The sequence below is a fragment of the Schistocerca nitens genome, chromosome 2, assembly GCF_023898315.1.
Source record: "Schistocerca nitens isolate TAMUIC-IGC-003100 chromosome 2, iqSchNite1.1, whole genome shotgun sequence".
NCBI lineage: Eukaryota > Metazoa > Arthropoda > Insecta > Orthoptera > Acrididae > Schistocerca > Schistocerca nitens.
This window is the reverse complement of record NC_064615.1, coordinates 459,301,578-459,329,433: the sequence shown is the minus strand read 5'-3', so window position 1 is coordinate 459,329,433 and position 27,856 is coordinate 459,301,578. Positions and strand designations below refer to the sequence as shown.

Here is a 27,856-nt window from a genome sequence, read left to right as displayed (position 1 = left end):
AGTTTGAATAAGAGAGACAGCAACAAAGACTGACAAGAGGGTTACATAATAAGGAATGATGATCACATGGGCTAATATAACTACAAAAACAATTAATTATTGACAAAATTGGATAGATAATCTACTTACTAAGTAGCGGCAGAACACACGCATGAAAGACAGTTGCAGTTGGCAAGCTTTTGGAGCCAGTGGCTCCTTCTTCAGGCAGGAGGGTTGAAGGGGAAGGAAGAGGGTTGGAGGATAAAGACTGGAGAGGTCTAGAACAAGAGGTAGATTTTGGGGAAGCCACTCAGAACCGCATGTCAGGGGAGATGTACCATATGGGATGAGAAGGAAAGACTGGTTGTTGGAGACTGCATTGGACGAGATTTGAAAACTTGAGAGCTTCAAGGTTGAAGACAGGGTAGTATTAAGGCAGAGATTACTGCTTAAACATCATGCATGAGTTAATAAGAGTGAAAAGTGAAAAGTGCAGAGCCACTGGCTCAGAAAACTTGCCAATTACAACCGTCTTTTACATTTGTGTTCTGCCATTGCTTGGTGAGTAGATTCTTTATCTAGCCAGTTAAATAATAGCAAACAGATAAATATACTAGAAATAAATTTTGAACATAGGTGACAAGAGTTGTCACTGGGAGAGACAGAATTTGAAAGCAATGCAAACACAATAAAACGATTGCTACAGAGTAACAGCCACTTTGAGACAAACTGACATATGAGATTTGCAGCTGGAAGTCCAGGACCTAAACGTGGGGCATGGAGAAACACAATGTCAAACTTGTGTGGTACAAGAACTTACAAATTTACTGTAGCAAAATATAAAAGTTTTGCAGATGAAAAGAACACTGGAACAAGAGTCACTGGTGACATTAATTTAAATTGAAAAGATGAATAAATTTACATAAATAATTCCCTACCTTGAAGCTTCAAGTTGAAGTTCTTTCAATGCTATTTTAAAATCATTTCAGGGGACATTATATGACATATAGTCAGAAAAAGAGATAGAGAAGCCAGTTTTTTGATAAGCTTTGTAAAGATGGCTATTTGAGCATGTTGTAATGGGTAGGTTTCATGGATTTCTAAGAAATTTGAAAGAGTTTTCAAAGCAAAGTATTGGTCCAGAGGCATTCAAAGAATGCTCTGATTACAGGTATTAGAGAAGAGGTGGGGTTAGTGGGATAGGACAAGAGTTGGAGAGTCCTATGTTCTTTCTTTGAGTGCCACCTAAACCATGCAAAGCACTTGGAAGAGGAAGTTAAGTAAAGTGACTTTGCCAGAATTATGATTGGTCAACTATCAATGAAGGTCAAGGACAAACTCAACAGAAAAGACTGGAGTCAAGTTAGTAGTAAAGTGAAATATCTAGAGGAGTAATATGAACTGGAAAGCTCAGATTCCTTGCTGACAAGAAGGTGAAGAGGAGAAGAAGTTCAAGAAGGTACAAGTCACTGAAATTACAAAATGTCACAAAAGTTAAACTTTAGACAGTTGGTAAGTAAATGGCAAAATAGTTCCCTGTGAGTCAAAGGTGAGAGAAATAGAAATAAAAACAGGAATGTGGGAGCTATATTTCATGAACAGGTAGAGAAGAAATACTTAAGAAACATTGAGGAGTCAAAGGGAACAGCATGTTCCTTAACAAACAAGACAAATACAAGATTATTTAGTTTATGAACTGGGATTTACTTAGAAGAGAAGTCAATGGAGGAAGCTGAGAGAGGCTACACTCCAGTCCATGGGCGAAGGCTATGATTATGAATAAAGCAATCAATACTGTAATCAATGGCGATAGCATTGTTGTAGTGGTATCACCACTTCTATTAATTATGAATCAATATAAAGTAAAATTTCCAATGTTTCCTGTAAGGTGAATGAAAGTAGTAGGTACTGCAGGTTATGAAGGCATTGTACTAAAACAGAAATTTCTATGTCATTGGAATTTTGTAGGATCTGAATGAGTCAACTTGTCTTTAGTAGTATAGGGTTTGGATAAACCAGTTTTTTTAACTGATTGGATTAATCAGAATATAGCAGTAAACAATCTTAGAAAAAAACTATCATGATTCAAAATGGTTGGAAGGGAGGGGTTTCTTCCTTTTTGCAAGTCTATAAAAGACAGACATCAAGGAAGGCAAAGGTCAGTTACTTCACGCAAAACAGAAAAAGTTGGAGGAAATGCAACTGGCATCTGGTGTCTGTTAAATTGGTCCAAAAGGTTACTGAAATGTATGTAGAAGTACTATTATTGAGACCAAGACTAATAAAGGCATGTGTGTGCAAACTTAAAATAACATTAATAATTAAATAACACTATCCTTTCTCTAACAATCATTCCATTGATATAATAATAAATGCTAACCTTGGGATTACTGAGAATTGCTCTTGCCAAATATAGTAACTGACATTCCCCTGTGGTGAATAAGTTGGTGCCCGTTTGCACTGCTGTTTCAGCCTGCTCAGGCAACTCCTCTACTTTTTCTCTCATCCCAACTGCTTCCAGTGCTTCATATATATTACAAATACTGCTGTCATTGTTGTCAATGAGATTTGATCTGTAAAAATAAAAACTGAATTAGTAAATCAAAACTTTCTGAAATAAAATGCTTAACATGAACTTAATTAGACTTTTACTCAGTTCTCACACTTCACAGCAAATTGCATGAAATAGTGCATTTCTTAGGCAGTTGCTGAAGCTGCTCTCAGAAAATGACAGTCACTCACCAAAACTAAGGCTGGTTTGAATACCACAGCACATTACTATGTTCAGTCCAAAAGATCAGATCTAAAGGCTTTGCACTTGCAGTCTCAGAACTGACCACCGTGCCAGTAAGAACAGAATGGAACAGAATACATTATATTCAAATTTCTTGTTGTACATGTACTAAAATATATTACTGGAATATACTTATATGGATCTTTATCTAATTAAAGATAGGATTATGTTATTGGAAGGTATTCATGTGCCTCACTACATTAGTGAGGTACATTATGTCAGTCATTAACAACCAACAGGATACAACATCTGAGTACAAAAAACAACATTTCGTTTTAGCACCTGACAAGGTGAACTGTATTCTACACTACAGCAGCATCATCATCATATTTATTCCAACAAAATAGGGAAATGGAAATACCACCACAGTTGTGGTATACTTACAAATGGAGCACTGTCAAAAGCTCGAAATCAGGCAAAAATATATATTGACTGGCATTATTTTTCAACAACACACCTAGCACTGTGGTATTTACTTTTTTTAAGGAGTATGAATCCCTGTCTTGTTTGAATAAATCATGGAAAATAAGTTTGTAGGCTTTTATAGCCAATTCCAATTTGAACAAAATCATTTAGGGTTTTGGGCTGTATCATTATGAAATATTAAAGCGTCTAAAATGCCAATGTTTTTACTGACTTTGCACTGGTGGTCTCTTCAGGGTGGCTAACCACTAGCTGTCTGAACCAGATGCTTCATTTGCCATTAACATCTGAATTAATATTATCTCTCCACAGCTATGTGTTCTTGTTCACATATACTCACTTAGTTCTCAACTGGCTTAGTTTAATACCAAATTCACTATATACATCAATCTTTTTAACAGTTTCTTTGGTAAAATTGAGTTGTGATTCAGTGTGATAAAGGCTGTGAAATTTTCACCAAGTTAATATCTCAACATATTTTCCATAGCATTGCAGAAATTGTTGTGTAACAAAACATTTATGTATATCACCAATGAAGTACTCCATGGAGTAAGTATTTGAATCCTACATTTGTCAGCATTGTTTCTGTTCTCCAGTAATTTGTGTAACATCAACTTACTCAACTTTGACACTTTGCAAACATTCTTTCACATTCTATATTGGTACCATCACTGTTTCTTCTTCTTAGCATCAATAAATAAATAAATAAAATCAATTAATAGCAAGACACATATGAAGACATTCTCTATGATCACTGCTTGCACCAAATAATAGATTGAATTAATAGAAGGCTGTAACACATGACCAAGTTAATCGCCATGACCAGAAACACAGAATATTTGGTCAAGTAATACATAATATTGTTATTGCTTCCTATAGATGTCCTTTATCAAGCCAATGCTGGGCCAGAACTGCTATGGTACTTTTTCTATTTTGTGGAGAACAAGCCATACTCATATATAGGCTATTTTTATGATGGGATTGGCTTCCCAAAGACATTTTAATGCTACAGTTACAGAGGGACTTTAATTTTAACATGGACTCCAAACAAGATTGGAACTTGGCATTTTCTACAAATCAAAATCATTGTCAGAGGTGAAAGAAGCAATAAGTTACAGAAAAATCCAAGAGGGGACTACACTTGTCATTTCCAAAATTTTTCTAGTTTGCTTTATAGCTCTCTAGCTGAGGATCTGGAGTTGAAAGGTAGGTATTTAGTCAAATCTTCTATTAGCCTTGCTGCTCTTTCCCCTCTCTCTGTCTATCTCCTTCTTCACCCCCACTCTAACCATGTCCTCCTGCCCCTCTTTCTGTCTATCTACTCCTCCCATTCTCTCTGTCCACCTACTCCTCTTCCTTCTGTCCATCTCCTCCTCCCTCCTCTAATTCCACATCCTCCACCTCCTCTCTGTCCATATCCTCCTTTCCCTCTCTGCCTCTCTTCTTCTTCCTGTTCATTTTCTCCTCCTTCCTTTTTCTGTCCATCTTCTCCTCTCTCTTCTCTCTGTCCATCTCTTCCTCTTGCCTTTCTCTGTTCATTTCATCCTCCCCTCTCTTTGTTCATCTCCTCCTCCTCCCTCTCTCTGCCTATGTCTTCCTCTCTCTGTCTCTGCCATCTCCTCCTCTTTCCTTTCTCTGTCCAACTCTTCCTCTCCCTTCTCTCTGTCAGTTTCACCCTCTCCTCTGTCTGTCCATCTCCTCCTTGCCCCCTGTCTGTGGCCATCACCTCCTTCCCTCTCTCTGTCTGTCCATATCCTCCTCCCCCCTTCTCTCTCCATGTTATCAACCCTATAGGAGGCTTGTGGTTCTTAGCCCCACAGTATTTCTTTACAAATCGTAACTTATATATGTACCAAATTTGGTTGAAATCATTCCAGGGATTTAACATGAGTTTCTTGTCCATGGCTTTGCTCATCTACACACAATTCACATATAGTTCTCATATATTTAATGTATTTCACTCATATTTGTTTACATTGTTGTCTGTATCTCTAGCAAATTTTGCCCTGTGGTTTCATTTTCATGCAGCTCAATGTTTATGGTATCATAAGTCCTGAACTATAAGCTGTACAGTGATATAATTTTGCAGGTACATCCAGTGGTATGTGTGGCTATGGCCTGCGAAATGTGTTGCAAATAAAGTTACAAATAAAGAAGCAACAAATTAAAACATCTTGAATGATGTACCAGTTTTTCATGCATCTCAGTATTTGACATCATGTCTCCTAGACTATGTATCATACATTGCTAGATTTTTGTAATTCCATTCAGCAAATTTATGTTGATACTGTCTGCTAAATGTGTAGCAAACAGGGTCTGAAATATTGCTTTTTGAATAATTAATAGTATATGCCCCACATGTTTAGTTAATGCTAAAAGACCTTAAGAATAAATTTTCTCTGTGTAAATAAATCTGTAAATTAATGAGAAAAGATCATAATTTAATATAAAAATTACTTTTTAAAGTTCATACAAAGAATGTTCAAGAGAAATGTTTATATAAAGAAACTTTATAAAAGACGCTCTATAAAGCAAGTTAAAGGCAGTCACCGTAATTTATTTTGACTGTCTAAAAGCAAGATCTGTGCTCCTGCTCTCTCTCTCTTGTTTGTTACTTCTTGCTGTTCCATAAATGTTACTATTGATTAAATAATTATGTTAATTTAATGGTAACAGTTGTATTTGAATCAAGAAACCTACTTTCCTCTTCCGTTAATGCTGTATCTCAATTTATTGTATTGCATTTTAGAACTTTTTCACGCTGCTGCAAAGGAGAGTTGCCAACAAATTTACTAGTGGCCACAGCCAAATACTGCTAGTATTCAATTGGCATTTACTTTATCAAACTTCTATTTCAGCATTCCTGAGATCACTTTTACCAATCTTTTCTATCAGTATCTGGGCAGTGTAATTATGCAAACTGTATAATTTTGAGATCAGTCATGGACCTCTGAGCAATGCCATCAGTCAATGTTCTCATTGGTCTGATGGGAAACTGATGCTGGATGGTGGAATGCACATCAGTTAATAAGCAAGTAATAATTTTTTGTGCACTGTTTTACCACTGCAGAAGCTTTTCCACCAACAGAAATGATTAAAAGTTTTATAAATTCACTTACTAACTGTTTAACAATCAATAAATGTCTTTTAGGGAGTTAAATTTATTTCAATCAGGAATATTTAAAGCAGATATCAGAAATTAACTTTCAAGGCTAATATTAAACTCAATATTTCAAATTAACTTCCCTACCTCTAAAAAATCATAATACAATATTTTAATATTAGTAATATTGTAGGTCAGTATTAAAGAAGTAGTAAACTGAAATATCATGCATGATTCAGTAGTTTTTCATGCATCTCAGAATTTAATGCCACATCTCCTGCACTGTGTATTGTACATGAATCAATTTTTCTTTTACATTCAGCAGTATGTGTGAATACTGACTCCAAAATGTGTTGCAAATACGGTTAGTAATAAAGAAGTAATTAATTAAAATGTCATACTTTATGCATTAGTTATACTAAAAGAACAGCTAAAATGTAGTAAGCAATAAACTTTTTTCCTTTCATCTTTTTGTGGGGGGGTCATCAATAACAAAAAGTTTTCTTAAGGTTGTGTAAAGGGTGTTGCAAGTCTCTAACTGCCCTCATTCTCAAATACTGGATGACTAAAATCTGGGTAGTTGTGCATCATGGGCTACTCTGCTTTTCCACCCCCACACCCACTCATTTGATATGTAGATGGTTTACCCCTACACAAATTATTTCCAGACAGTAGGTGATGTGTGTACCAAGTTTGGTTAAAATCGGTCCTGTGTTTTAGGAGCAGATGTGGGCTATATATATATATATATATATATATATATATATATATATATATATATATATATATATAAAAAGAAAGATGATGAGACTTACCAAACAAAAGCGCTGGCAGGTCGATAGACACACAAACAAACACAAATATACACACAAAATTCAAGCTTTCGCAACAAACTGTTGCCTCATCAGGAAAGAGGGAAGGAGAGGGAAAGACGAAAGGATGTGGGTTTTAAGGGAGAGGGTAAGGAGTCATTCCAATCCCGGGAGCGGAAAGACTTACCTTTGGGGGGAAAAAAGGACAGGTATACACTCGCACACACACACATATCCACATGTGTGGATGGATATGTGTGTGTGTGCGAGTGTATACCTGTCCTTTTTTCCCCCAAAGGTAAGTCTTTCCGCTCCCGGGATTGGAATGACTCCTTACCCTCTCCCTTAAAACCCACATCCTTTCGTCTTTCCCTCTCCTTCCCTCTTTCCTGATGAGGCAACAGTTTGTTGCGAAAGCTTGAATTTTGTGTGTATATTTGTGTTTGTTTGTGTGTCTATCGACCTGCCAGCGCTTTTGTTTGGTAAGTCTCATCATCTTTCTTTTTAGATATATTTTTTCCACGTGGAATGTTTCCCTCTGTTATATATATATATATATATATATATATATATATATATATATATATATATATATATATATATATATATATATATATATATACAGATCCATTTTTATAATATGTATGTATTTGCTTGGTATGTATTCCAAGGAGTTTGTTGAAATAAGTATCGCCAAGAACTTTATATCACGAAGGGGAATAGTTGTCTGCACCTGCAATAACCAATACAGAGGATGGCAGTTCAGTCTTTTGAGCTAACCATATGCATCTTCAGTACTCATATCCAGTGACACATTAGGCAGAAGATGAAATGTTATTCAATTAGCATCACATAATTCCCTGTGTGTAATTCTGGAGACTTTTTCTGTTTTGCAGTACAGAACTACACTCCTGGAAATGGAAAAAAGAACACATTGACACCGGTGTGTCAGACCCACCATACTTGCTCCGGACACTGCGAGAGGGCTGTACAAGCAATGATCACACGCACGGCACAGCGGACACACCAGGAACCGCGGTGTTGGCCGTCGAATGGCGCTAGCTGCGCAGCATTTGTGCACCGCCGCCGTCAGTGTCAGCCAGTTTGCCGTGGCATACGGAGCTCCATCGCAGTCTTTAACACTGGTAGCATGCCGCGACAGCGTGGACGTGAACCGTATGTGCAGTTGACGGACTTTGAGCGAGGGCGTATAGTGGGCATGCGGGAGGCCGGGTGGACGTACCGCCGAATTGCTCAACACGTGGGGCGTGAGGTCTCCACAGTACATCGATGTTGTCGCCAGTGGTCGGCGGAAGGTGCACGTGCCCGTCGACCTGGGACCGGACCGCAGCGACGCACGGATGCACGCCAAGACCGTAGGATCCTACGCAGTGCCATAGGGGACCGCACCGCCACTTCCCAGCAAATTAGGGACACTGTTGCTCCTGGGGTATCGGCGAGGACCATTCGCAACCGTCTCCATGAAGCTGGGCTACGGTCCCGCACACCGTTAGGCCGTCTTCCGCTCACGCCCCAACATCGTGCAGCCCGCCTCCAGTGGTGTCGCGACAGGCGTGAATGGAGGGACGAATGGAAACGTGTCGTCTTCAGCGATGAGAGTCGCTTCTGCCTTGGTGCCAATGATGGTCGTATGCGTGTTTGGCGCCGTGCAGGTGAGCGCCACAATCAGGACTGCATACGACCGAGGCACACAGGGCCAACATCCGGCATCATGGTGTGGGGAGCGATCTCCTACACTGGCCGTACACCACTGGTGATCGTCGAGGGGACACTGAATAGTGCACGGTACATCCAAACCGTCATCGAACCCATCGTTCTACCATTCCTAGACCGGCAAGGGAACTTGCTGTTCCAACAGGACAATGCACGTCCGCATGTATCCCGTGCCACCCAACGTGCTCTAGAAGGTGTAAGTCAACTACCCTGGCCAGCAAGATCTCCGGATCTGTCCCCCATTGAGCATGTTTGGGACTGGATGAAGCGTCGTCTCACGCGGTCTGCACGTCCAGCACGAACGCTGGTCCAACTGAGGCGCCAGGTGGAAATGGCATGGCAAGCCGTTCCACAGGACTACATCCAGCATCTCTACGATCGTCTCCATGGGAGAATAGCAGCCCGCATTGCTGCGAAAGGTGGATATACACTGTACTAGTGCCGACATTGTGCATGCTCTGTTGCCTGTGTCTATGTGCCTGTGGTTCTGTCAGTGTGATCATGTGATGTATCTGACCCCAGGAATGTGTCAATAAAGTTTCCCCTTCCTGGGACAATGAATTCACGGTGTTCTTATTTCAATTTCCAGGAGTGTATTTGCATATAATGATGAACTGATGCTCAGTATGGTTCTCAGAAAGGAAAATGTACTGTAAATGCCATAAGAGTTTACTAGAAAATATGCCCCAGTTTTGATACAGACAAAAAGTCAAAGGGATATTCTATTACCTGTCAAAAGCATATGATTCAGTGAACCACTCCTTACTTCTCCACAACTTACATACATATGGAATCAGGGAAAAAGCTTTGCAGTGGTTCAGTGCACACTTAACAGATAGGCACTGATGGATAATTATCATATCAAATGCAAAAATGCAAACAGTTCCCCTTCTAATGGGAAAACAGTTCTGCAAGGAGTACCACAGGGTTCAATATTGGGGTCCTATCTGTCCCTGTTGTATGTAAATGATCTAACAGTTATTGTAGATGCTCATGTATGTTATTTGCAGATGGCACACCATTTGTAGTTGAAAATGAGATGACTGATAAATTTCAGAAAGTGATGAAAATGCTTAATAAAAGCTTGAATGCTGAACCTATCAGAATGGACTAAAACAGAATATCACTAAAACACAGATGATGACACTTGGAAGTAAATAACTAGAACAGATAGATTGCAGTGATCAGATCACAGAAACAAACCATGTGAAGTTCTTAGCACTAAATCTTGACAAAAAATTAAATCAGAAGGTTCATATAAGCTACAAATAAAGTTAATGTCTGACAGTTAGTGCAACACTAACACCCCAAGTGGCAGAAAGCAGCCATAAAATAAAGGTTTGTTTTAAATTATTTCTCTTGTTAATTTGCTTAACAGTTATTATGTTTTTGCATTTGAAGCATTAGTAAATTATCAAGAGATATGAATGATCATGAAATACATTTAAAAACAGCTGTATCTCCATGATTCAGTAACATAAGCTACAACTTAATTATGAAGAAATACTTTCAACTATGTGTATAATTGCAGCTTACTCTACTGAAAACAAGAGAATATAAACACATACTGATATTTCATGCATAAGACTATATTTCTTTTGTTATCTGTTGTTATTATGATAGGCACTTTCCTTGACACATGAGAACTTTGTATGGAGCCTAATGTTTCACATAGTCTTACACTTCACTCTATTTTATAATATGTTAAGAATATAATAGAGGGAAACATTCCACGTGGGAAAAATATATCTAAAAACAAAGAAGATGTGACTTACCAAACGAAAGCACTGGCAGGTTGATAGACACAAACAAACACAAACATACACAAAATTGAAGCTTTTGCAACCAACGGTTGCTTCATCAGGAAAGAGGGAAAGAGAGGGAAAGACAAAAGGATGTGGGTTTTAAGGGAGAGGGTAAGGAGTCATTCCAATCCCGGGAGCGGAAAGACTTACCTTAGGGGGGAAAAAGGACAGGTATACACTCGCATACACACACATATCCATCCACACATACACAGACTCAAGCAGACATTTGTACCCTCTCCCTTAAAACCCACATCCTTTCGTCTTTCCCTTTCCTTCCCTCTTCCCTGATGAAGCAACCGTTGGTTGCAAAAGCTTGAATTTTGTGTGTATGTTTCTGTTTGTTTGTGTGCCTATCAACCTGCCAGCGCTTTCGTTTGGTAAGCCACATCTTCTTTGTTTTTATAATATGTTAATATTTTTGTAAATGTATTACTGTTGCTTCAAAAGTGTATGTGATGAAGATTCTTGCCATTTATGGCTCAGATGCAAAAACAGTTGTGAAATTGATTTCTTCTGTGCTGGGAAACAGTTTTATTGCTTTTATTCTTTTATTATCACATCTGTGACGTTTTTCCTTCACCTACAGTTGTGGTAGCCTATCTGTTACATTAAATAATGGAGGTAATGAATTCTATACATGTATCTTATGTTCCATATTCACTGATTTCACTGGAACTGTAGTGAAGAAAAATTTACATTTTTGAGTAGATATACAATGCCTTTCTGCAAAAGGTCAGGTCTTCTGCTGTATACTAGCAATTTTTGTGTTCTTGAACAACACAACATTCTCCAGAAATTGTAAATAAAGTGTTGTGTAAAGTAGCAGTTCACACCTCTTAGTGTTGTTTGGAAACCTAAAAAAATGCAAGTATGGTATATTCTTGTTGCTGTTGCTGCAATTTATTGTTCTACAGATACTACCATTGGTAAAAAGTGTTCTACAGACCAATATAAACAATTATGATCTGTTTATGCTTTCACAAGATCTTGCTGAACTCAATAGTGTATCTTCCTGGCTGCCTGACATGCTGCAGTTGCATTGGGTAACACAAAAGAGATGGGGTGTCATGACTATTACAGTAGACTGTGCCCTTACCCTGTGTATTTTATCAGTTACCATAAACATGGACATTCAGAAGATAGCCTATGCTTATTAGTTTGAACTGGTTATTAGTCATGTCATAATCTTTATATGGAGGGATTGGATGCACCACTTATAACTGTTTCTAAACATCAGAGTGATCAGAGTGTATGGTATTCATAATAAACTAAAAGACCTGATCGTATTCAAAAGGAGCTAAGTTTACTGGAAAGATTGCTCACAGATGACAATTTTTCAATTCATTCAAGGGAATTTTTTCCTGTACAATAAATCAAATGATTTGAAAATTGTATATCATGGGATGAATATGAGGAGCAGTCTAATGAAAACCAAATACCTGCCACAATTGGACTGCGGAACAGTTCCATTCAAAAGTAATCACCACAAGCAGTAAGATATTTAGTCCACTGTAAGACAAGATGATCAGTTCCTGTTTTGTAGAGTGCAATCACCCACTAACAGCTGCACAACTACATTCACTCTTGCACTCCCTTGTCTGCCTCAAACTGGCACCCACTCATGACTTTCTTCAGTTCACCAAAGATGTGAAAATCACATAGTGAAAGACCTGGCATTCACCAAAGATGTGAAAATTACATAGTGAAAGACCTGGCCTGTACAGAGGATGTTGTCGTGTTTCCCATCCAAGTCACTGAAGTGTAGCCTTCATGAAGTTGGCAGTGTGGGGGTGAGCATTATTGTGCAACAGGATGATTCCATCTGACAACATTCCTACAGCCCCAGGGCAAATGACAAAGCCAAAAGTAAGTCATCTCACATCTCCCCCACCAAAGAAATCCAAAGCTCTTCACAAAAGTTCCCGTAAGGACATGATGATCACCAGCTGCAGGGGCCTTCTGCTTGTCAAGTTCTTTGAGCATGGAGCCACAATCAGTGTGTAGTGCTATGAAAATACTTTGCAGAAACTGCGACAAACCATAATGTCAAAACACTCAGGTATGCTGTTCAACAGAACCATCTTGTCACATGATAACACTCTCTTCCCACACACTACCAAACTGATGAAGGCTACTCTTCAGCAATTTGGTTGGGACACACTGCAATAGCCTCCATACAGCCCAGACCTTTTACTGTGTAATTTTTGGATCAGGAAGTGCAAGAGTGGCTGTGGTTGTGGATTTGTCAGTGTGTGGCTGCTTTCTATGAAATAGGAATTGATCACCTCATCTCCCTGTGAGGCAAATGTCTTAACACATGTTAGAATTACTTTTGAATGGAACCATTACACGATCCCATTTTGATGGGTGTTTGCATTGAATTACACTTATTTTTACTACTTAAATAATATTTTTGAGTCAGTGGGCTTACCTTTGCAGAAGGATTTTCTAAGCTAGATGAGCATTTCAGAAAAGCAAAATATGTAAAGTTTTACAAACATAGTATTTCAAATTGAGGAACAGAAGATCACATGAGGTAGTCTGATGAATAATTGTAAAGGTCACTGATCAATTTGAAACCCAAGAAGTTAGACTTTTTTTAATGTCCTGATTGGAGACATATAAACAAAATATAATGCACTCTCTTTTGCTGTTATTTAGCATTAATACCTTATGCTGAAATCAGTTGCTAAACCTAGTTATTGCTGTTTAGGTGTTATGTTTCCAGTCATCTAGGTTGACTTCTTGAACAGAGTTGATTTGAGAACATTTTTCTACACACCAACTTATCATTTGGTGCATCCCTTCCTGCCCTTTTTGCTTGTATGCTGTCATTCTTGTCAGTTTACACAAATAATTGTGATAAGTACTGTACACAAATCTTGCTCTTGGGTGCCTCTGATACCATTCTCAGCTTGGTGCCACAAGTGACTACTGCTAATTGTGATACATCTTGTATAGAAATCTTACAGTTGTGGCATCTCTCTCAACTTGGTGCCCCAGCTGCAACACAACCTTGTGTTGCTGATGCCTTGAACTGACACTGATCTTGAATAATGTTATGTCATCTGTAAATAGTACTGTCTGAACTATAGAAACAGCATCTAAGAACAGCTGTGTGTGGCCCATAATTTTTAACTGGTAAGAAATCTAGTTGCTGATTATTTGGATGCACAAACAGTATCTTCTCAGTTAAACAGATGAAGAGTATTCACTCATACTTCACAGAGCTTTGTGATTATGACATTGTGGGGTCCGTACATAAATCATACTTTACATCAAACAGCATCACACAGTTAATGGTCTTTGTTCTCAAAACAATCATATATTTTTCATTCTCTACTCTCAGATGCTTTGACAGTAGAAAAATCGGGTTAGAAACCATTTGTGTGGAATAGAGCAGGTTGTTTTAATCTAACTACTGGTCAATATAGTAGTGAATAAAGTTATTATACATGGTTTGGGGTTAATGAGATGGACTGATAATCACCATGTAGGGTTGCATCATCTTTCTTATGAATATATGTGATTAAGGGATTAAAAATATTATAAATATTCTGGATGTAGACATGCATTTAATATCTTTTTGCTGATTTTTTATTGATATTGCAATGACTTTTCTATTCCTAGTGTCTGTGGAGGGGGGGGGGGGGGGGGACCGGAATAACATTGTCGTGGATGATGGAGCTTGTGTAATACGCATTTCTGCCACTACACGTGTATAGTGCAACTCATTGCTCAGTTTAGTGCCACCTTTATTGTTGACCTGGTTTGTTCTGTTCATCTGCAGTGACTGTTTTTGCTAGCATTGTTTTGTTCTTGTTTCATTTTTTATGATGGCAAGTTTAAGTGAACAATGTGCAGTTGTGAAATTTTGTTTTCTACTTGGAAAAATGCTGCTGAAACTGTTTTAATGCTGAAAACAGCTTACCAAGATGATATTACGGGAAAAACTCAAGTGAATGAGAGGTTTTCTTGACTTAAAAATCACGACACGTTGATTGATAACAAACCTCATTTTGGACATCCATCAGCTACCAGAATTGATGAAAATATTGAGAAAATTCAAGAGCTTGTGCTCACAGACCATTGACAGACAACTAATCAACTGTCAGAGATTATTGCATAATCTTGGAGCTTGGTTCAGCGAATTTTAATGGAAGATTTGGGAGTGAAAAGGTTTGCTGCCAAGTTCCTCAGGTTCTGACCAACAATCAAAAGGAACATCAAGTTGAAACACATTGTGCTTTGAAACAACAGCTTGAAACTGACCAGATTTTCTGTCAAAGGTCATTACTAGTGATGAGTCATGGTGCTATGGTTACAACCCAGAAAAAAAGCAGCAGTCAAGCCAATGGAAGACCCCATCCAAAAAAATGTCATCAAGTGAAATCAAACATCAAAACAATGCTGATTTGCTTTTTTTATACCAAGGGCATAGTTCATTCAGAGTTTTTTCCCACAGGTCAGAATGTCAATCAAACCTCTTATTAGGAAGATTTAAGAAGACTGTGCAATACTGTAAGTAAAAAAAGACCTGATTTGTGGCAGACAGGAGACAGGTTCTTCCACCATTACAATGCACCTGCATACACACCATCTCTCTTAGACAGTTTTTGGCTAAAAATGGTTTGGTTCCACTACCCCATGCACTTAATGCCTGATCTGGCTGTGTGTGACTTTTTTTTATTTCCTCACATGAAAAGGGTATGAAAGCAAACCGATTTGATAACATTGAAGAAGTCAAGAAAAAAATGAGGAAGGAGCTGTCAGGCATTTCTAAAGATGACAACAAAAATGTTTCAAACAGTGTAAGCACCAGTGATACAAATATATTAGTCATAATGGAGAGTATTCTGAAGGGGATAACCTTGTTTTGTAAACCATTTGAAAATATGTAGCTCTAAAAAATTCAAATTTTTTTTGCGTACCCCCTCATACTAAGATCAAATAAATTGATTTAAGAGTATCCTTGTTCCATTATAAATGGAATTTTACTGTGTTGGGAGTTAAAATGTTGATATAATGTATTTTCATTGCCAATTACTACTGCTCCACAACATAAGTAAGATGGCGGTGAAAAAAAGGTACACAAAAATCGAGTTCTGTGAGAAACATAAAAAAGAGTGTCCCTATGTATTCAGTGCAAAACGTTTCGTGGTTCAACCTGGAAAATGTGACTGCTGTGAAGTTAAAGCAAAAAATGCAAACGAGATCATTACAAGATCAAAATCTAGTGAAAAAACCATGGCAAATATAAATTCAGTGACATCCATATGTAAACACTGTGAAGATTTTCATCTCATTTTAACTACAAAAAACAGTGATATCCATGAACTTAAAAGGACTGTAGCCTTATTGGAGAAACAGCTGCAACATCCTGGTTGTAAAACTCAAGAGAGCTTCGACTGAATCTTAAACAAATATCGGCTACCAATGATATAAACAAAGGAAGAATGACTGTGGAAACCAGCACAAAACTTGGAAATATAAAAGTAAGTGCATCAAATAGTTATAATGAGAAACATGATTCTACAAACAATGTCACTCATAAACATATGAGTCCAGATGACAATTACAAACAACAACAGCTGTGCACGGTAAATTTTTCACACAACAAAGAAATATGATAAAAAATCAGTCGACTGGCCTGAAGTGTGCAAAAAAGAATGAAAATCTTAATTTTTGACAATAATTGTGGATGTCAGATAGCAGAAACGGTGGCAGATACACAAACTAATGCAAGTGTCCAAGCCTTTGTCAAACCAGTAGCAGGCATTGCAGAAGTGACAAAAACAGTGGTGAAATTGTATGAAAACCTTGACTCAGAAGACAGTGTCATAATTTGTGCAGTTGCAAATGATGTTCCCAGAGATAAAGATAGTGAACTCATCACTGTTCATGAAAGTGTGCTACCCAAATTAGGCAACACAAATGTAGCTGTTGTAAATCAGCCACACAGATACGAACTACCTCCCTGGTCATGTGTAAACAAATTAATAGGAAGAGTAAACGTAGAGATACATGAAGTATGCAAAAATTTCTGTATGTGAACTTAATAAGTGTAAGCACATTAGACAGATCCATGCATAACAGCCATGGCGTTCATTTAAATCACAGTGGGAAATAATTTTTGGTTGAAGAAACCTGTCATTTAGCAAATTTGAGTCACAACAGGCATAGTATAGAAGCAGTCCAAAGTACTTTGGACAGACGGGTCATAAAGAAAGATGTGATGTCTTATAAAAAAAAAAATGTGATGCAGAATTAAATTGCAAATACACATTGAAGATTGTACACCAGAATGTACAGTCATTAACAAACAAAGTTGATAAAATAAATATACTCCTTAATAGGGAATGGAAAGATGTTTCAATATTATGTTTTTGTGAGCATTGGTTACAAAACGAGTATTTTAAATACTTAAAAATATTGCAGTTTAACCTTGCAAACTGCTTTTGCAGAATGGAATCAAAACATGGGGGAACTTGTATATATGTAAAAGAAAATGTAGATTAATCAAAAAATGGAAAATCCAGAATGGAATTAGAGAAGGGAAGTTGCTACTCACCATATAGCGGAGATGCTGAGTTGCGATAGGTACAACAAAAGTATTCACACAATTATTTATAGCTTTTGGCAAAAACGCCTTTGTCAGCAATAGACACACATACATACATACATACATGCGCGTGTGTGTGCGCGCGCGCGCGTGCGCGCTCGCGCGCGCGCACACACACACACACACACACACACACACACACACACACACACACAAACGCAACTTGCACACACGTCTGCAGACTCAGAGAACTGAAACCACACTGCAAGAAGCAGCAGCAGCAGTGCATGATGGGAGTGGTGACTGGGTGTGGGGAGGAGGAGGCTGGGGCATGGAGAGAGAGGGATAGTATGGTGGGGATGGTGGACAGTGAAGTGCTGCAGTTTAGATGGAGGGCAGGAGAGAAGGTGGGGAAGGGAGGGGGTAGGGGGGTGTAAGTGGCAGAAAGGAGAGAAAGAAAAAGAAATTAAAAGTCTGGGTGTGGCAGTGAAATGACGGCTGTTTAGTGCTGGAATGGGAACAGGGAGGGGGCTGGATGGATGAGGACAGTGACTAACAAAGGTTGAGGCCAGGAGGGTTACAGGAACATAGGATGTGTTGCAGGGAAAGTTCCCACCTGCGCAATTCAGAAAAGCTGGTGTTGGTGGGAAGGATTGACAAGGCCCAAGCTGCTCTGTTATGATGCAGATATGAAGCTCACAGTCACTCATTACACACAGCACACATCTAATAGAGAAGTTGGTAGAAAGTCTCATTTGGGTAAATATAATGTGTGTTATTGAATCACATTGGTGAATAATCTGCAAACTACAATTTCACCAGAAACTAGAGATATTACCTTTTGTACAAGATAAAAAGAAAGTTAGGGTACCTCTCTTTAAACAAATAATGCAGTTAAATACTCTGGAAAATGTGGAGACTTAAAACATACCATGGAAAGAATTTCAAAGAAGTATCAATTACTGCCATTGGTTTGTGTCTCTCTTTTCAACAAAGTACTTCAATAACACAGGCAGCCAGAAGATTTTACTGAGAAACTTCTTAACTTCCTGAGGCACATATTCCAAATGTGGCAGTGGAAATCTTACTTTCTACACAAGAGCAGCAACACTGACGAGATTCTCATTTAGTTTTCAGTTGTTCTAAATGAAATATTTATTGCCCCTTTATAATGGTCTGTCATATTGCTTGGCATGTATCAACAGATGATAATCTCATCTGTGTTGCTGATCTTGTGTAGGGTAAGATTCTTGCTGAGAATGATGCATTTGGATAGCATCACTCAGGTAGTTGAGGAGTGTATAATACTTATATCTGGTGCCACAGCAATGGGACAGCAGCAGACATTGACACCTATCATTACAGTGCTTTGTTGCACTGTTCGATCACATTTCTGGACACGAGTTTCAGTTCTCAGTTTATTTCATTACTTATCCTCTACAGAGTCTCAAAATTTATTGGTATTGTTTTGGTACACTGTGCACCTGTGCCCACGCTGAAGTATGCTTGCGGGAAGTGGCAGGTAGTATTGGTCAACTTCAAGATGGCATGACTGCAAGTGTCTTGTGCATGTGTGACCTGCTTGACCACACCTGGATGCCTGCACTTACCCAATGGAGTATGATCATATGTACTGAGGTCCCACTGCAAGACTGCCCATGCATCAGCTGTTTGCCCAACCATGCCCACCTGCATACATACCCTCTCAAATGGTCCTGGATAGGACACAAGCTGGAGCAGTCTACAGTAGACATAAGACTTAGCAAGTAATGTTTGAGACTTTCATAAGTTCTTTGGACATAATTCAGTTGTTGACAGAGAGCTCATGTTGCTAAAACAAATATATCAAATGCAAGAAATAAATATAAAGTACTGCACATAAGTAGGTGGAAATGTTAAATGACTGGCAATCAATCACTTTAATTACATGTAACTATTAAATTCATTATTTGTAATTTTATAAATCTCTCAAGTGATTTTTCAGTTTGGTGCATAGATATTTTGTGAGCATATTTCAAACACCAATCTTGGTGACAATGCACAGGCATTAATACCAATAACTGGCAGTAAATCAGCTGACAGTATAGCTGAATTTGCATAACTTTTATACAAGCCAGTGAATCAATAGTAAAGTCTAGTAATTCTAGAGCAGAAGTTTGGTAAAGCCCTGATACATTTGTTACAAAACACTTAGTTAGAAATTACAACTGCTACCAATATTGTAATCTCTGCAAACTCCCAGCACCCACAAAATCGCAAACATGTAGTACCCGCTCCACAGTGCATTGCCTAATACATGTTCTGCCTTTTAGAAAGACTCGTGGACAATCAAACTCATCACTTTCAGTAATGGCTGTAGTGCTGAGCTAATTGATGACAGTCTATGAAAAAAGAAAAGGCATAAAACTTATATATACCACTTCTGTACACAGGCTTACAGGAATGAGTAAGTAGTGACAAAAATGGATGCACAATTCCAGTTATTAGAAAAATTTTAGGTAGTCTTGCAAAAATGTTAAATGTCACGACTACAGACCTGCATTCTTCAATACCAACAATGCAGCTAAATATTATTGCATAGCAATTGCAAGTACTGTGCAAAAGTATTTGTTGGTCAAGATGCCAGAGCTGTGGCAGTTAAGCTATCGGAACATGAGAGAAGCTGGAGAACAGGAAAGACAGATTCAACATTTGCAGAATATATTTTTGCTTTCTATTATTTAGAAAATTCAACACAGGGGTTTTACATTTTTGTGGTTCACTCAGTTATGGCAATGTACAATAAAAGAGATAAACTACCAGCACTTTGTAATTTTAAATCCTATTTTGTTGTGTACTGTCGTCTCTGATGGTCTTGTTTTGTTTCAGACTCAAAAGAATCTTATATGAGGACAAAGATGAATGGGTAAATTATGACAAAGTTTTGAAAAAAAGTGTTACATATTTTTCTCGGCACATAATGGAAAATAAGAGAGAGTGAGGGGGATGTAATAGCTCGTGAGTTTTGGGAATAGTTTAACTGAATAACAATATGTGACAAACAATATTTTACAATGGATATAATATTTTAGAGATTTAAAAACAGCTTTAGAATAACAAATATTACATTTAATCAATCTACCTTATAGTTCCCCTGAACAGAATAGGGTTGTGTGGTACAACTGCGATTTTGGATCTGAGAACACTCAGAGGAATTTTTTCAATGTTCACTCCTCCAATGAAGATGCGTCCTTCAGATAATTCTACCAGACGATACAGAGCTGCTCCTATGGACTTTCTTCCAGCATCAGGGTAGCCAAAAATGCCTATGTGACAAAATATTTAGGGTTAAATCATTGTTGAAAAGTCTGCCCTACAAACTGCTTCTTAACAAAATAAACAATCCAAAATGAAAGTGTAGCAAAATAAGACAGAAATAATATCTGTTTATCAGATAACAAATGACCAAAAGACACACTTCTAAAAATAAAAGTTACAGGACTTCAAAACTTTCAAAATGATGGGTCTCCTGTTGGAGAAAAGGGAGAGGAAAAATTGTGAAAAAAATGAAACTTTTTAACTTATTAGACAGAAAACTCACGCAATAGATAGTCTGACCAATTAAATGAATTAAATGAAAATTTAACACTGATATCATTTGTGTAGTGCCACAAAACTGTTGACACAAAATTTATACTACTATCACTGGCACAATCACAGGTAATGTTACATTTTGCTGTGCTTTGTATATTCATGGTGAAATTGATAGATACTGTGTTTTAATGCACTACTATTTAATGTATATAATTTTTCTTTCATAAAGATTTGGTTTTAGTTGTTGTTTTTTCTTTTTATTCCCTGTGTGTTGAGGAAATATCATGGCTGACTGGGGTTCATCCACTGCATATTGTAGACTGGTTGCACAGATAAAATATGTTGTGAGGATGAGCTCCATGATGTTGTGTTGATGCTTGTCTTTGTATTTTTCCCCCTTTTTTTTAACAATAATCAGTGTTTATGTTTTTTTTTTGTTTTATTGGGAGACATTTGTTAAGAAGGAATGGAGACAGAAATTAGCTGTGCTGAGCAGTGTGTAATCTTCTTAGCTCCTCAACCATCAAGTTGGTTAGCAGACGTTTGCCATGCATTTCTGTATTCAGCATTCGTCTTGAGAGTGTTACAGGTGGTGCAGCTAGCATCCTCCATGATCTGGTTCATATATTCTACTCAGTCTGCCTCTTGGTATTTTTCCCATCTACTGTCCCTTCAATCATACTTTTCATGATACCATCATGTCTCAGTAGATGAACAAACCATGTGTCCCTTCTGCATTTGATTAACTTCAGGAGCCAAAGCTTCTCTTCCTCCAATCTGCAGAGCACGTCTTTTCTTGATGTCTTGTGTACCCAGGAAATCTTGAGCATTCTGTGGCAGCACCAAAACTTGAAGGCTGTTATTTTATGTTTTTCTGCTGCTCTGAGTGTTCATGTTTCACTTCCATACAGCAGTACACTCCAGACAAATGTTTTTATTAGGTTTTTTCTTAAATGTTTGTCTGTGCAGCTGGACATGAAAAGGTTTCTTCTCTTGTTAAAAGCAGACTTTGCCTGGGGGATATGGCTTGCAATGTCCTTCCTTGACCTTCTGTCTGACGTAATTTTTCTCCTTAGTTAGGCAAAGGATTCGGCAGTCTCTAGTCAGTCATTGTTAAGTGAGCATTGGTCAGTAGTGTTCAGTCTGCTTATCACTAAGATTTTTGTTTTACCTTTATTAATTTTCATATTATAGTAAGAGCTGAGGGTGGTTTCCATCTGGGCTAGCATCATTTTTAATTGTTCTTCATCTTCACTTAGCACTGTGATATCATCAGCAAATCTCAGCATGTCTACAGTGAAATCCCTATTTAACATCTTCACGTGGTCCAGACTTAAAAATGTAAAATTGAGGAAAATGCATACTTGAGGAAAATATAGACTTGAGGAAAATGTTAAAACCCCTAAATGTGAGCAGAAACATATATAATTGGTATATGTGAAAACATATGTAATTGGCATATGTGATTAACAATTGTAATCCTCTCCAACACATTGTATAAAACCTGAATAAGTTAAGGAAATGAAATGTACAATACAATATTTATACAATAATTTGTGGTAATGAATTTCATCAGTTCGTAAAAAAAAAAAAACACAGATGTATAACAGCAAGTAAAAACTGTGAAAAAATTGGAATTGGTATCTGGGCACAACATAATTGAGCTATTTTCCGACATGTTATGACCACAAATTATATACATCAAAACATGCATTTTTGAGAGATCTTTCCTTTGTGATCGCCCAGAAAAAAGCAAAAATTGATGAACATGGTGAATTAAACTGAAAACTGTTAAGTATGGTGAAAGGCATCAGAACATGTGGGGGTGTATGTTTTCCTTCTGCAGCTAATAGCAGTGTAGCATATGCTGGTGATGTGAGTACAGTGACCTCAAGTGTATTTCTTGCAAACTTTTCCTTGTTCATTGTCCCAAGTAGTTGAAGTGGAGCACTCTGAAGTATTACCAACATGTGCCATTACACTCTGAACTTGTCGATTGCTATAGTGTGAACACAGCAAGTTTCGTGAAAACACATGTGAGGGCTGTTCAAAACATTCTAGAACTTTTGCCAAAAAATTTTTATACACTTACATTTTACATATTGTGCATGGTCTCCATCTAAATACTCTCCACCACAATTGATACACCACTGCCAATGCTGTTTCCACTTTCAGAAGCAGTCTTGGTACACCTCTTTCTGGATCATGTGACGTGCAGTCAGCAAATTTTCTTTTATCTCATCTATCATTGCAAATCTTCATCCTTTCAATATGGTTTTCAGCTTTGGAAATTAAAAAAAAAGTTCACAGGCCCCAGGTCTGGAGAGTACAATGATGAGGCTGCCCAGTGATTTTGTTTTTTGTGCAATAGTCATGCACCAACATGGATGAATGTGTGGATGCATTATTGTGAGGCAAAGGCCATGAATTGTCTCGCCACACTTCAGGCCATTTCCTTCTCACATATTCTCGCAGGTGTCACAACACATCCCAATAGTACCATCGACTAACAGTTTGTCCCTGTGGCACAAATTCATGATGAACTAATTTTTCAAAGTCAAGGAAAACTATCAGCATGACTCTGACATTTGACCTGACCTGACCAGCTTTTTTTGATCTTGGAGAAACTTTCCTGATCAATTGCGATGATTGAGCCTTGGTCTGAACATCATAACCATAGACCCACATTTCATCAGCAGTTACAATTCTCTTAAGGAACATCTCATTCTCATCTGTATGATCCAGAAACTCTTCACAGACTGTGAGGTGAAGGTCTTTCTAGTCATGGCTCTTGAGCTGTGGGACGAACTTGGCAGCAACATGATGCATTCAGAGATGTTGTGTCATGATTTCATGACATAATCCAATTGAAATGTTACATTCTTCTGCAATCTCTTGGACAGCCAGTCTTAGTTTGGCATGCACAGTTCTGTTGACATTCCTGACATGAACGTTATCAGTGGACATCAAAGGGTGTCCTGAACAAGGGTTATCTTTAATGTCTGTCTAGCCATTTTTAAACCATGTGAACCATTTGTAACACTGAGGATGGTGTAAGCACTTACCAGTGCAGGTTCCTGCATCATTTGGTGTGTCTTGCTAAATATTTTCTTGAGTTTCATGCAAAATGTGATGCAGATGCATTGCTCCTCTAACTCTGCCATCTTGAAATTAGTAAAGTATGCAACAGAATGCTCTACTCAATATAGCACTGAACAATAACTAACAGACCCACAACAATGAAACTTCAGGCAGTTAAACATTAAACATAGGTGTTTGCAGGGATTCTAATGGCTTTGGATGATGATTTACGTGTGAAGTAGATATACTAACTTCCACTTCTTTTATGAGATGACTAACTTGAGATGTTTGACCGAACTCCTTTGCTGGATAGCCTGCTGCTGCAAACTCTCTCTTCTCTTCTTCTCCAAAGTATGTTGCTAGGTACAGGAATTTCTTGAGTCACTTTCTACTTATAAAAATAAGTAGACATACAAATTTTCATTTCCTTCAATTAATGATGTATATTAAACTTCAGATATATTAAAACAGTAGAAATACAGTAGACGAAGAATGGGTAGCTTTGAGGGATGAAGTAGTGAAGGTAGCAGAGGATCAAGTAGGTAAAAAGACGAGGGCTAGTAAAAATCATTGGGTAACAGAAGAAATATTGAATGTAATTGATGAAAGGAGAAAATATAAAAATGCAGTAAATGAAGCAGGCAAAAAGGAATACAAACGTCTCAAAAATGAGATCGACAGGAAGTGCAAAATGGCTAAGCAGGGATGGCTAGAGGATAAATGTAAGGATGTAGAGGCTTATCTCACTAGGGGTCAGATAGATGCTGCCTACAGGAAAATTAAAGAGACCTATGGAGAAAAGAGAACCACTTGCATCAATATCAAGAGCTCAGATGGAAACCAAGTTCTAAGCAAAGAAAGGAAAGCAGAAAAGTGGAAGGAGTATATAGAGGGTCTATACAAGGGCGATGTACTTGAGGACAATATTATGGAAATGGAAGAGGATGTAGATGAAGATGAAATGAGAGATATGATACTGCGTGAAGAGTTCGACAGAGCACTGAAAGACCTGAGTCAAAACAAGGCCCCGGGAGTAGACAACATTCCATTAGAACTACTGATAGCCTTGGGAGAGCCAGTCCTGACAAAGCTCTACCATCTGGTGAGCAAGATGTATGAGACAGGCGAAATACCCTCAGACTTCGAGAAGAATATAATAATTCCAATCCCAAAGAAAGCAGGTGTTGACAGATGTGAAAATTACCGAACTATCAGTTTAATAAGTCACGGCTGCAAAATACCAACGTGAATTCTTTACAGACGAATGGAGAAACTAGTAGAAGCCGACCTTGGGGAAGATCAGTTTGGATTCCGTAGAAATATTGGAACACGTGAGGCAATACTGACCCTACGGCTTATCTTAGAGGCTAGATTGAGGAAAGGCAAACCTACATTTCTAGCATTTGTGGACTTAGAGAAAGCTTTTGACAATGTTGACTGGAATACTCTCTTTCAAATTCTGAAGGTGGCAGGGGTAAAATATAGGGAGCGAAAGGCTATTTACAATTTGTATAGAAACCAAATGGCAGTTATAAGAGTCGAGGGACATGAAAGGGAAGCAGTGGTTGGGAAGGGAGTGAGACAGGGTTGTAGCCTCTCCCCAATGTTATTCAATCTGTATATTGAGCAGGCAGTGAAGGAAACAAAAGAAAAATTCGGAGTAGGTATTAAAATCCATGGAGAATAAATAAAAACTTTGAGGTTCACCAATGACATTGTAATTCTGTCAGAGACAGCAAAGGACTTGGAAGAGCAGTTGAAAGGAATGGATGGTGTCTTGAAGGGAGGATATACGCTGAACATCAACAAAAGCAAAATGTGGATAATGGGATGTAGTCAAATTAAGTCCGGTGATGTTGAGGGAATTAGATTAGGAAATGAGACACTTAAAGTAGTAAAGGAGTTTTGCTATTTGGGGAGCAAAATAACTGGTGATGGTCGAAGTAGAGAGGATATAAAATGTAGACTGGCAATGGGAAGGAAAGCATTTCTGAAGAAGAGAAATTTGTTAACATCGAGTATTGATTTAAGTGTTAGGAAGTCGTTTCTGAAAGTATTTGTATGGTGTGTAGCCATGTATAGAAGTGAAACATGGACGATAAATGGTTTGGACAAAAAGAGAATAGAAGCTTTCGAAATGTGGTGCTACAGAAGAATGCTGAAGATTAGATGGGTAGATCACATAACTAATGAGGAGGTGTTGAATAGGAAGAGAAGTTTGTGGCATAACTTGACTAGAAGAAGGGATTGGTTGGTAGGACATGTTCTGAGGCATCAAGGGATCACCCATTTAGTATTGGAGGGCAGCGTGGAGGGTAAAAATTGTAGAGGGAGACCAAGAGATGAATACACCAAGCAGATTCAGAAGGATGTAGGTTGCAGTAGGTTCTGGGAGATGAAGAAGCTTGCACAAGATAGAGTAGCATGGAGAGCTGCATCAAACCAGTCTCAGGACTGAAGACCACAACAACAACATATTAAAACTCTCACTCTTCACATAAACATATACTGCTTTGTAAGTCTCTCATGTCTCTAAACATCAGAAACAAACTAATTTACATTTAAGAGAAAGGTGGCTTAAGCACCATGTTCATTCTCCACATGAACCATAATACACGTCTTCCCTTCAACAAGGCTAAGACAAAAGTTTTTCACAAGGGTACCTTCTCAACTGTTCTCGTTATTATAACAATGGTCACTGACACAATTAGCACAGAATAACATAGAAGCTCCATGGTCCTTCTTTACGCTTTCACTAAAACTTCCATGGATCGCCCGACAAATACTTGTCATTGCCGTTTGACCGCCACGTGTACATTCTTCTCGTGACTGAATTTCAAACCTGCACACACAAACATGTGACACGCAGTAGGTAGGATTCTATCATCCCACACTCACTTCTAAAATGTCACGTGTTTGAGATGGTAGATGGCCGAGTGGTTCTAGAATTTACACCAACATTCTCGAATCACTACAGGATGCTACCCGCATATCGCTCCAACACACCATTAGCAAAAAATTACAAATGTTCCAGAATTTTTTGAACAGATCTCATATATACAAACAAGTTGTTATTCACATGTGACGCTTATGTAAATCAGTGAATACGAAATAAAGTTAAGCCTGCTGTAATTTCAATGTTTCTCTGTCCCAGCAATCCATTACATTATAACAATCTGTTCGCCATCACAATGCATTGAACACCACTGAGGACTGCAACGAAGCCAAACAAGCCATTGCACAACCGTTCACTGAAGACATTCTGTTAATGTGGTGCTGCACAAGGCAAATGGAGTAGCCTACATTGGCTGCAATCGGTAGAGGCACAAAATGTTTTGGATTCTGTCGACAGTTTCTGAGCAGAACTACAGTAAGTACAGTAAGTAAAATTAATGCATGTTAGTGATGGGTGTATGAGGTATAAATATATAAATTAAAACTAAGTGGAAGCCATTGTCATTCGATTGACTGTAAACTGATCACATCGGCCATACTTTGGAACAAGCCACCAAGTAAGCTTGGCTTGCATTTTATCACTCTATATGCTAGAAGCCACTGCATTAGCATCATAACCAGGCTATACAGCTATTGGTTGCAAGTGGAAAACAAACATCAAAGATGTTGTAATCCGGCAGCACTCACTGCATTTCACAGTTTTTGTTTTATTTCAGTATGTAGGCTATACGTTTGTGCTACTTTCCAGGTGAACATAAAGCGAAAGAACCCTCAAAACTTCATGTTTTAAGGTATAATTTGTGGCAGTTGTGTGTTGGGAAATGACTCAATTTCCTTGTACATCATTAGCAAAATTGATAATCTTTTCAATTATGCATGGTACCCTACAGTATTAGTAGTGGCAAAACCCACTTTTTTCCCTAATAGGTCTATTATGTGACATAAAATTTTGAAATTCCCTTCTTGTTTGTTTATGGATTTATGATTTGGTTATGTCAGTTATGAGTGTTGATAAAGTTGCTACCTAGGAGG

At 38.0% G+C, this 27,856-nt stretch overlaps 1 protein-coding gene across 1 annotated transcript in view; it reads right to left on the bottom strand.

Moving 5' to 3' along the window:
- Positions 1-27,856, bottom strand: part of LOC126236346 (ATP-binding cassette sub-family C member 12-like) — a 535,156-nt gene that overhangs the window by 26,836 nt on the left and 480,464 nt on the right. The window contains exons 27-28 of the mRNA XM_049945576.1: positions 20,337-20,520; positions 2,360-2,552 (exon numbers count right to left, since the gene is read on the bottom strand). Coding sequence (XP_049801533.1) covers positions 2,360-2,552; positions 20,337-20,520 — 377 coding nt within the window. The remainder of the gene's footprint in view (positions 1-2,359; positions 2,553-20,336; positions 20,521-27,856) is intronic.